This window comes from Acomys russatus, chromosome 9 (assembly GCF_903995435.1).
Source record: "Acomys russatus chromosome 9, mAcoRus1.1, whole genome shotgun sequence".
NCBI classification, from domain to species: domain Eukaryota; kingdom Metazoa; phylum Chordata; class Mammalia; order Rodentia; family Muridae; genus Acomys; species Acomys russatus.
Window position 1 is genome coordinate 8,279,330 of NC_067145.1, and position 12,333 is coordinate 8,291,662.

Below are 12,333 nucleotides of genomic sequence, written 5' to 3' on the forward strand. Positions count from 1 at the left end.
AGTCAGTCAGTCTTTACTGCATGGCATGTCCTTATGCCATGTGGCTAGTCACCCAGGGCCACATTTGGCTAATGAGACTTCCTTCTGGGATCATGGAGACTCCTCATACTCCAGGAATGCACAGGCACTATCTGGCTGAGGCACTATACTACCCCGTGCCTGCATGTGTCTGTTCCTTTGGCTTAAGTGGTCAGCACCCAGGCCACTGCAGCTACACACTGCAATGGCCCACCGTTTACCCATAGTTTCAGTTATCTGTGGTCAATAAGCTAAAAAAAATACAGTGTAGTAAAATATTTTGAGAGAGAAAGCACATTCATATAACTTATTATAGTAGTTGGCTATGATTGGCCTATTTTAATAGTACTTACGGTGGTTAATCTCTTACTACACTTAATACCATATTTTTGGACCATAAGATGTCCTTCCTCCCAAAAGTGTGTGTGTGTGGGGGGGGGTTAGGGTGCATCTTATGGTCCGATTGTTGTTTTTACTGTTTTTCTGCTCTAAAAACTGGGTGTGTCTTGTGGTCAGGTGAGTCTTATAGTCTGAAAAATACGATACATACTAAACTTTGCCATAAATATGTATGTACAGGAAACAGCCCATTAGGGCACAGGGTTAAGGAACTGTCTGTGGATAAAGGGGTCCACTGTGATGTCACTGGAATTGTCTCGTTTGTGACTGAGGAGCTGGCAGTGTTTGAGGCTCTGTCTTTCAAACTCGAAGACCTTTGCTCTGTTGTGACATGTGCCCGTGGGTTTGAGTTGCCTGAGGGCTGAATGGGTGAGGTGCTAAAAGGTGAATACCTTCCTTGTGCCAGCAAGCAGTCACCATGCCAGATAAGTCATCTTCTCTCACCCACCACACAGCTCTTATTAGGAAAACAGAGTCAGCCTCCTGTGCCAAGGGAACTTGCCCACAGTCACAGGCTTCTGGAAGCCAGAGCAGCTCCCTAGAAGGCCTGTGTTCTCTGCACTGTGCTCTGTTCACATTTATTAACCTATAAAAAACCTCCAAAGTTCACATTCTGAAAAAAAAAAAAAAAACCATTTAAAAAGTGAAGTGTGGGCCCTTTTACTTTTCAGAACAGTCTATTTGTTTGGGTATGTGGGTTCCATCTTAATTAATTCCACATTTTGTTACCAATTTGGAATAAAGTATCCCCAGGGATCAGATCTGCTTTACTTATAGAGAGCTAGTGGAGGCAGTGACCAAGATTACAAAATATTCCTTGTACGAACTAATCCAAAACCCTTCCCCATTTCTTCCTGCATCAAACACAATACACAGACTATTTCAGAAAATCCCTTTCTTCCTAGAATGATGGCCATGGTTTTTTATAAACAGAGGCTTCTCCCATTTATTACCAGCTTTGTCTTCAAGGGGGAGGGGAGGTATGTGACATCACATGTGACTGATATTCCTCATTCCTCCACAATGTTCTCTGAAGTTCACAGAAGGAAGAAGCTGTCATTCCTCAAACACTTCTTGGGGCACCTAGAAGGAAACTGTAGGCCATAAGAGTACCGGCCATGGAGGAGGCTCCTGTGGGCCTGGGTTCCGTACTGGAACCCATACAAGAGGGCTGTCAAACCCACCCATGGCTGTTCATATAATTTTGAAATAAGCAACCATGACCTCATCTTCAACATTTTGCACCTGTTCCGCCTACACTCAACACATGCAACTCTCAAAGGGCCCTTCTCCAAAACAAACACAGTACTTTAAAGGTAACAGAGGGTTTACAACTGTGTTAGCTCCTCAAGGGTGTAGTAACAGAGTACCACAAACTGGCTGGCTTGAGAGACAGAAATGTAAAATCCCACAGCTCTAGAAACTAGAGGTCCACAATCAAGAGGTTAGCAGAGCCAGGTTCCCCTGGTGCTGTGGACAGACCTGCTTTGGTCCTCTCTCTTCACTTCTGGTGGTTCTTCGGCATGTCACAGTATAACTCATCTTGACATGCCATTTTCCCTGTGTGTTTGTGTCCAAATGGGACACAATCACATTGCATTATCTGCCCCATTTCAGTATGACCCCCATCCTAACTACACATGCCATAGTTTTACTTCTGAACAAGTTTGTATTCTGAGGCTCTGGAAATTAGAATTTTGATATATGGAATTTGGGGTTGGGGTACAATTCAGTCTATAACATCACATCAAACAATTGGAATTCAGAAGCAAACTGCAGAGGTAGACCAGATGCCCCAACGAGTTTCATTAGCTATGGGGGCTCTCAATAGAACATTAGTTCCTGCTTCACATTTCTTAGGACAAATCCTGATATGGCAAAGTAGAAACTGTCAGTTATAATGCGTGGGGAAAAACAACTTGAAAATGCCCCAAAGGTCTTTAAAATACCAGTAATAGTCAGCTTTCCGTATATACACCGTCTGTGCATCAGAGGAATATAGAACTATAAGCTGAAATACTACCAGGAAAAACACTTTGTACCGAGCATTTTCCTTGTTACTATTTCTTAACACAGTATAATTGCTAACAGCTATTTACATTCTATTAGGTATCATAAATAGTTGAGAGATAAAGCGCAAGGATATGCATACTGCAGAGGCAAAACATGACACCGTTTTTATGAAGGACTTGAGCATTTTTAGACTTTGTTATTCACTGGGGGTCCTGAGACCAATCCTCTCAGATCATGAAAAGCAACTGTACCAAGATCCCCAGTCTTGTTTCTAGTCTCCAAGCTTCAGTAGCACCTAAGTTGGCCAAAGGAATTCTGCTATGGCTTGGGTGTGGTCTGACTCCCAAGGGCTTATGTGTTGAAAGCTTAGTCTGAAGTGTGCCAATATTGGCAGGTGCTGTGGACTAAGGAGTAGGGCCAAGTGGGAAGTCCCTGGGTCAGTTGGGAGCATGACATATAAAGGGAAGGTTGGGACCTCTGTCTCTCTCTAGCTTCTTGTCTGTTGACAAACATGTTGCTGTGGCAATATCATCTAGTGTTAGGCCTTCACTGGAGCCTAAACATACAGAGCTTCCTGGTCTTAAGTTTCCAGGACTATGAACTAAGTAAATTCTTTCACTCATAAGCAGCCTCCCTCAGGTATTAATAATGCAAAGCCAGTCTAATCTGTGTAATTCCTTTTACAAGATGAGGCAAAAGGCTTGTTTCCTTGTTGGTTTGGGTAGGAAGAGGCTGTGTTGGTTTGTTCTACTTTTCCCTTGGTATTTGTGGTTATACTAAGGAGGTGTTTTGGGCAGCCATAAACCATCCATGAAATTATGCATCAGGCTACAAGACTCCAGACATAACACCATAGTCAGGAGCACAAATTGTGGAGCTAGACTTACTGGGGTTCAAAGCCCAGTTCTGTCTCTTACTTGGCTGACCTTGGTTAAGGTCTCCCATTCTCATAGAGAGATGAGATTAGGTACTAAATGAGGTACTGGCTGGCAGCTGTCCGTCCTGGTAGACTCTGCTTAGTAAGTGGTATGTGTCTTTTAATTCTTCAAAAAGGGCCAGGAAGTGAGCCTTGAAAAAAAAAAAAAAACCAAACTAGTCTCCTGTCCTCTGCTGTTACCTTCTGGGCTGTTATGAGGCCATGGGTTCCCATGACTCCAGGTGCACAGGAGAGTGTGAACTCAGAAGGTCCAGGAGTTCAGCCCACACACACTCCAAAGGGAAGACAGGCTTCTGAGCAGCCATGGAAGGCAACAGCTAAGCCCTCAGAATATCCCCGTGCAAGGACAGCATCTATGTGTATCTGGGGGCACTAGCTAATACTAGCTGTGTGGTTAATGTGGGAGTACCTGACCACATGGTATTAATTTACTACTGGAGAGACTAGAGACTAGGTAACTAATATCAGGCCCACACAACCAACCCCATAAGAACCCTGGACACTCTGCCTCGTATGAGCTTTCCTGGTGGCAACACTCCCATGTAGGGACCTCTGAGTACCATGTACACTGCTAATCCTAGGCTGCAACTGAACACTGGCATGGGCTTGCTCCTCGACTCTACCCTGTAGCTTTCACCATGGCTGGTTTCAGTCTTCATCCTTTCACTGGGAGAAACTGGAGCCACAACAGCTGTTCTGAGTGTTATGATCCCACCTAGCCTAGCTCTGCCCACAACTGGGGTTCTGGGAAGTCTGATTCATCAGAGAAACAACATAACTGATCTGTCTTAACTTCTAACAGTGTTGGGGGATTGGGGTGGGGGTAGGGTAGAAACTACAAGTATGTAAGGAGGGGTGTCCTCACTTTGAGCCTAAGGGAGCCCTCCTGTGACTGTTGTAGGTGAAGTGATGAGCAAATGAACTGCACCCAGGACCACAGCCTTTGATTTCTAATTGCAGTGAGATAGATGCTCGGTTGAATGACATAGTCTCATTCAATGGGACATGTCTTACATTACAGTTTCGTGTGTGTGTATGTGTGTTTATGTGTGTGTGTGTGTGTGTATGTGTGTGTGTATGTGTGTGTGTGTGTGTGTATGTGTGTGTGTGTGTGTGTATGTGTGTTTTACCTCAAGTTTCAGGGAGAGGAAATGCTTTGAGTCATGTGAGGGCGATCTGGCTGCGACATCTGTCGCCCCATTGATCGCCAGGGTTGATTCAGCTGACCTGGCTGGCTAGGCGGGTGTCCCCTTCCTCCCTCACCGCTCCATGTGCGTCCCTCCCGAAGCTGTGTGCTCGGTCGAAGAGGACGACCTTCCCCAAATAGAGGAGGACCGGTCTTCCATCAAGGGTATACGAGTAGCTGCGCTGCCCTGCTAGAACCTCCAAACAAGCTCAGAGTCTAGGTGCTCTTAATGAATGGAACAAAAAACAAAAAAAAAAAATCATCAAAATAAAACCAACCAAGCACATATTCATTGAGCTACTTACTGGCTGACAAATGTCCAGTACAGTAGACACTGCTCAATAAATGGTCTTTCTAGGAGGTGAGCTTAGAAAAATCAAGCCTCCTCTCGTCTGCTTTAACTTGTGGGATGTTAGGAGGTAACAGGAACCTAAGACTCGGTGTGTTTTCCTATAGGGCCCAAAAGTCGCCCACTGGCTTCTTGCCACGGGACCCGTAACTCTATAAGCACAGCCCCAAATAAGTGAATCACAGTCTGGCTGATGATGTCCTTGCTTACCTGGCCCCACTGACGTCGACTCCGACCATCAGCTGTCCATTCAGGGAAAGGATCTCATCCCGGAGACGGACTTTGCCGCTCTTCCCTGCAGGGCTGTTCTTCCTAAGCTCCGTCACCCAGATGCAGCCCACGTCCAGCACTGGTCCCTGGTGGGTTTTCCTCTTCTTGCCCCCTCGACGCTTTTCTCCATAGTCCCCAAAAACAGGGATGTTCCCAAAACTGAGCCCCACAGTTTCCGTGTCCCCCAGCTGCTTGGTGAGGTACACCGTACAGATCTCCATCTCTGGGGGGCTGAGATCAGGTGGGACTGCACTCTCATCCACAGCCAAGTTCAGCTGGATGTACTCCTGCAGCTTCTGGATGGCTGCCTGGCAGAGCCGCTGCTCGGGACTGTCCCCACCCTCCCGCAGGCTGTTCTGCAGCCACTCGTACAGGAGGGGCAGGTGCAGCAAGGCATTGTCCTGGGTGATGGGCATGATGCTCACTCCCAGACACCAGCATCATGGGAAGTCCTGCTTCCGGAGACTGGACCCCGTGGGGACCCATGTCCCTTGGGAACGTTCCCAATCATCAGCTTTGTCCACGTTCATGTTCAGGCCAGGAGATGAGCTTGGAGAGGCCTCCTCTTGAGACTGGGATGTTTGCCTTGGCAGGAGGAGGACAGGACACAATTAAACACCACTGCAACAATGGCTCTGGAGTGCTCAGCTCGGGAAGGGAGGAAGTAGCTGACAAGTCCTTGCTTGGCTCATTTCACAGCAGGGTTCATGCAAATAACATGGAAATCAGCTGTTTCCTCAGCAGTGCCAGCATCTTGCCTGGCCTCATTCACACCTGGGAGAGAAAAAGGAAAAACAAAAACTTGGAGTTACAACATCCAGCCTGGTGAGAAAGGACCACGTATACTTGTCAGATACAGGCATACTTTAGGAGTCAAATTCCTCCTTTTGCCTGCCAGTCCCCAGTGTAGCTCCCTCCACGTTGAGCCTACAGATTGAACACACACACACACACACACACACACACACACACACACACACACACACACACACATACACGGGGGGGGGGGGGGGGGCAGGAACCAGGAGCCTCTAGAACACTGCCCTTCTAACAGGAAATGTCTTTGCTCAGCGGGTAAGTGAAATGCACTTCTCCTACCAACATACCCTCAAATTCACATCCAATCAGGAGGCTGCATGAAAGGACCCCAGTGAAGCATAAGGAAGGTTCTGGACCACTTTTCATCCCTTTCTAACTCTATTACCTCTTGAGAATGCATGATTTGGTTTAAAGGGGATCCAAGAGAGGTGGCAGCTCCCAGCACCATGTATATAAATTACCTCCGTAACAAAAGCATTTATTTCAATGCTAGGGCTGTCAGCTTCAAGCTACTCAAAATTAATTTAAATTATCATGGCTATTTGCTTGAGATGGGAATCTAATTGGAGACCTATATATAACAGACAGAAATGGATTGGGCTGTTGTGATGGGCCTCTGTGTCCACACAGTTTGTTCCCTAATGGTGTAACTGATCTCAGAAGAGTAAGTTTCTGAAGCTTGCAGAGATCAGCTCTGAGGGGCGACAGTGCTCGTGTTTGTAATCGATATGATTCTTCGTCTCTAACTTTTCAGGACCAACACTTTATACACAGCAGTGTCTCACTGGATGTCATGGAGAACCACACTTAGTGCAGTCACATAGGACAGGCTGAGTAGCCCACAAGAGATGCTTGAGGCCAGGATGTCTCTGATTTCAGATGAGTTTAGCGTTTGAAATACTTGCGAATCCATAGTGTCTTGGGATGGGATCTACATTCTTACCATAAAACCGACTTATGGTTTCCATAGGCCTTCCACAAAGAATGTTTTCATGAAATGAAGATCCGTGGCATTGAATTTTCTCCCTGTGTCTCTAGTCCGTGTTCAAAATATTTCAGATTCTGAACCAATTCAAGTTTCAGAGCTCGGGATGAGGGATTCTTGTATTGTGACTGTCCAACTTCTGTTCAGAGACACCCCAAACAACTGCTGAGAGGGCCTTTGCTAATTTCTTTTTTTGTTTGTTTGTTGTTGTTGTTGTTGTTTTCAAGACAGGGTTTCTCTGTGTAGCCCTGGCTGACCTAGACTCGCTTTGTAGACCAGGCTGGCCTTGAACTCACAGCAATCCGCCTGCCTCTGCCTCCCGAGTACTGGGATTAAAGGCGTGCGCCACCACCGCCCGTCTCTTTGCTAATTCCTTGTTACAGGAAAATGAGTGCTCACAGAAGAAGGGACTGGAGAGACGGCTGATACTTTCTCAACGACAGGAATGGAATTAAAAGAGTGTGCAGTCCCCAGAATAAGCTTGTCTTTAGTTTAAGCACACCTTTAATCCCAGACCTTGGGAGACAGAGGCAGGTGGTTCTCTATGAGTTCAAGGTCACACCTGGTGTAAATGGTGAGCTCCAGGCTAGCCAAACATAGTGTAAGATCCTGTCTACAATAAATAAATAGATACATAGATAGATAGTTAGAAAGGAAGGAAGGAAGAAAAGAAGACCACCTTTGAATGTGTTCAACTTTTGCAGTAACTTACCCTCCTTTGACAGGGGAAGAGGGTAGGCTTCAAGGAGTTATCTCTAGCCATTTGACCCCAATCCCATGGCCCAAATTGATTGGCTACAGATCGACAAATGACCCAAGATGAGCCTGTCAATTTTGGTCATCTCTAAATGGTAACAACCTCTGAGTCGCAAGAGAAGAAAACGATTAAACACATTGTGTATTCTGTTCTCTTCATCGCCTTTGTTCCTTCTGCCAGGTCTTGGCTGTCCATATATCCAGAAGTGAACTCAGGCTGGACTACAGACGCTAGGTAAGAGCCAGCATTCCTCAGGAACTTGTAAGGAACTGGATTTTTCACCCTCGAAAGGAGTCATCTCCCTTGGTTATCCACTGACATACACCTGTGGCAGCTATCAGAATATCAGAGCCCATGCTGGCCTCCGGCCTCCCTCTGTACCACAAGTACCTGCTACCCATTTCAAAGTAGCATGCTGGCCCTTCCCTCCCCGCAGTTACACATCCTCCTTATAATCCACATGTTTTGTCCACCCCATACTTTCCATCTTCTGCTATCCTCTCATTCTCTCTCTCGTTTGTGCTTTATTCTCTGTTTCCTGCTTCCTCGCTGCCTCTACTATTCTCCCCCACTCTCCTCTTCCCTAACCCTGGCCATGTCCAGTCTGTTCCTCTTTTCCTCTGTTCTGGACTCTTCCAGATGCCTTTGGATAGTCTTTCTCTCTCTCTCTCTCTCTCTCATTCACAATAAAAATGCCCCCCTTGATGACGGAGCACTTGTCTGTAGTTTCTTTCCTGAGCCCCTCACACACACCATCTAAGTTGTTTTGTTTGTTTCTTTTGGTACTGTGGGTTGGGGACTGGGCCCCAGGGCCAAGGGTAGGGTTTGCAAAACCTATGTCAGTAAGCTGCATCTCCAGCTCTTGGTTTCGTTTTGTTGTTGCTGTTGTTTTTGGGGGGGGGGGGGTGGGTGGGACAAGGCTAGTCTCAAAGTGGTGAGCTTCTTGCTTCTGCCTCCCCAAGTGTTAGGATTACAGATGTGGGTTACTACACTTGGTCTAAGTAGCTAAAGTTTACAACATATTTTGTTTGTTATTAGTATTGGCCCACGTGTGCACACACTGCATACATGCCTGTGTTCCTCTGTGCACGCATACATGTATGCTTGTATGGAAGCCAGAGGACAACTTTAGGGAGTCAGTTCTCTCCTATTGGGGGTTTTGGGTATTGAACTCAGGTCATTGGGTTCAAGCAGCAAATACTTTTTACCTTTGAATCCATCTCACTGGCCACTAGTTACATTTTTAACATGGAATTCAGCTGGGCTTGGTTCCAGGACTCAAGGGTGGGCCGGGGCAGGAAGACTGCCTTGTGTACAGAAAGTTCTAACCCATCTGTAAGATATTCTCTCTCTCTCTCAAAACAAAAACAAAGCGTGCACGCGTGTGCGCGCGCGCGCGCACACACACACACACACACACACACACACACACACACACACACACTGATGGGAAGGGCTGGAATGCAGACCCAAGTCCATGCATGATGGCTAAGGTACAGAAAAGCGATGTGCTGAGAGCCCTGCCTTCTCTCCTTGCTCTGCATCTCTGCCCTGTAATGACCAACTCCATCTACAGGCAGGATATTTCTTTTCTACTCAGTCTATGAAGCAGGAGCAATGTCGCCATAGGGAATCCTAGCTCCAAATCCATACTTTTGCCTCTGTTAGAAGGGAGGACACTTGTTCTCCTGGCCCCAACCGGGGCTCAATTTTCAGGGAAAAATTCTGACCCAGCTTTGCTGTGGAGCCAAGGTTTGGATCAGGGGGACAGTTTACTTTGTGAGCTTGGCTGCCAGCAAACTCTTGAGTCTATTGATAAAGTATCATAGATTTATTCTATACTAATTTTCATTTTTTTCTAGAATGGCTTTGGGAATGGATTTAACCCAATATCCTATTTATGTTAAATCTTAATCTTCTCACTGAATGGCTTCCCTGGCCCCTAACATGTTTTATCTACAACTCCTCTAATACTGTGATAATAAATTTGCCTTACTGATAGTATATTCTTAGTGCCAAGGTTAAGGCTTGACTAGTTCGACAATTTAATTCTTTCATAATTCTTTACGAAACATTCAGAAATCTAAGGCACCTCCAAGAAAAGATTCTACAATGGCTTACAGGACTGGCTCTTAATAGATATTCAGCAAATACATCCGGAATAAATGGATGGATGCAAATCGATGCCAGGAAAAAAAAATGTCTCTACTCCTGAGTTGGGCTTGCCTCAATCAGACATTTAAAGAGCATCTTGCTGATGACAATTAGTCTATTTTTATATATGGAATCATCTGAACTGTGACTAACACCTTGAATCACAAGCCATTAAATTTTAATTTGAATGATCTTTACAACTTTTTTTTTTTAATTATTGAGTCTACAATGTGGCAAGCGCCGTGCACAGATGAACAGGTCAGTGTAAGTGTGTTGAGGACATCTCTGCTGAGACAGAGAGAACTTGGAAGAAATGGAGGGTAAAGTTCTGAAGGCGGGCAGGCTGAAGCGCTTTGATTTATTCATACGATGCTAATATGCCTTTGAGAAGCAGGGAAAGGCATTACTTACTTTGGCCAAAGGAGACTTTCAGTCTTTGTACGTGGCCAGTGATCTTTGATCTTACGTTGCTTTTAATAGCCGTGTGATTATGTAGATGGTCTTCGCTAAGCTTTTGATTTATTTGGAACCAATTAATAGCCAACACTCAAGTTCGTTGAAAGCTCAAAGTAGACGATATTGGAAATCTCTTTTGGGGGACCGAGTAATAAGGTCGTTTATTACTGACACCGTCTCCTGTTTGTTATTATTTGCTGTTAGGTCACTTCCCGGGAAGGCTGGAGAATGTTTTCCACCCTAGATGGCACGGTTTTTATTGACTTTCTCTGGGAGAAAATGAAGTTCAGAGGAGAGAGTGAAAAGGATCATTTTTCTATATTTATGGGGAATGGGGGTGAGATTTTTCTTTGATGGAGAAGGCCAGTTGGCAACTGCACTCGATTAACCTTCCCCAGGGGACCTATTATTGCCAGGCACCATGCAGAACTCTGAGAGGCTAAGACTCTACCCCATCAGGAAGGCACAGGCCACAGATGTTCCCGTATGGTCACACTGTATCATGTGACCAGCCAAGGATGGGCCACATCATCTCACTCAGAAGCTTAGAAAATGTTTCTCTGGAGAAAGCAGCTCTGGGATTGGCTGAAAAAAAAAATGGCCGATCTCAACAGTCTACCAAGGGAACAAGATGGAGGAGATGAGTGGTTCATAGACCATACAGCAAAACCAACAGCCAAGCTTAGGGTAGCGGTGAGTCTCTCAGAGCTGTTGATGGTCTCTTTCTCTTTTCAGTAGTACTGTCAAGAGTTCTAGCACGGACAGCCTGCTGTGTGTACAGTTTTGCTCACTAAGGCCCATGAACATAGGTCTCATCTTTAGGAATGCATGCTTTTTTTTTTTTTTTGGTTTTTTGAGGAGACAGGGTTTCTCTGTGTAGCCTTGGCTGTCCTGGCTTCGAACTCACAGTGATCTGCCTGCCTCTGCCTCCCAAGTGCTGGGATTAAAGGCGTATACCACCACACCTGGCTGGAATGCATGCTCTTACATACGTCCAGAACCTCTCTCAGATTTGCTCTGAAATGACTGAGCAATGAGAGGCCAGTCCTGGCCATACTCCTCTATCAGCATGTCGCTTGCCTCTGACAGTCCACCCTCTGTCACAGTTCCCTCCTCACCCAGGTTGGCACACAGCCTGGTGATGGATACCTGGTCCATGGCCGCCAACAGGCTCCCAGTGACAAAGAAACATGTAGCTTACTTCAAGAGCTTGTGACTGTCCACCTGAAAGCTATCCTCTCTTCCTTTATTCTACGGGAGTAGCAAGGCATTCAGCTGAAACACGGCTCTGTTTGTGGGTACAGATAGCCATGTAAATAAATCTGACCAATGAAATAAGAAAAAAACAAAACAAAACACTGGGTGTGGCTGACACCAACATACTTAGAAAGAGAAGCAGAAATGAAAGGAAAACTTCACCTCCAGGCTTTTAAAGTTGCCTTTATCTAGCTTTATCTACACAATGAATTAGTCTAATTAAGTCTGAAACAACAACAACAACAACCAAAAAAACCCAAACAAACAGAATTTGGTGTCGAGGAGTGGAAGAGCTTAACGTAGCAGTAGTTAAAATGTGGGGCGGGCTGAGCAAGAGCCCTGGAAGCAGGGGTCAGGGACCCAGCAGGCGCAGCTTGGGCGGTGCTGAGCTTCCCCACGCAACGCGAAACATTTGAACAGACTGCCTGTCATGCCCTGGATGGCCACTTCTGTGCTGACAGGAGCCGTGCAGTTACGGACAATAGTAGGAACAAAATTAGATCACTGCAAAGTGCTTTCTCCTTTGTAGCAAAATCAAGAGAACGCCAATTCTATATGGAGGTAATAAAAAATGGATAGAAACATCACTTTGCCTTGGGAGGCTCTCTGGACACTCGGCCTGCAGTGTAAACTGCCAAAGGCGCTCATATTGCTGACCCTTACGGCTGACGAATGCCAGTTTTATTAGAAGGGGGTGAGCTAGGCCCTGTGAGCCAAGAGTTTTAAGTGCATT

The 12,333-nt window shown here is 45.9% G+C and overlaps 1 protein-coding gene across 1 annotated transcript in view; it reads right to left on the minus strand.

The window, feature by feature from the left end:
* Nucleotides 1–12,333, minus strand: part of Pdzd2 (PDZ domain containing 2) — a 258,752-nt gene that overhangs the window by 226,791 nt on the left and 19,628 nt on the right. The window contains exon 2 of the mRNA XM_051150986.1: nt 5,113–5,946. Coding sequence (XP_051006943.1) covers nt 5,113–5,588 — 476 coding nt within the window. The 5' untranslated portion in view covers nt 5,589–5,946. The remainder of the gene's footprint in view (nt 1–5,112; nt 5,947–12,333) is intronic.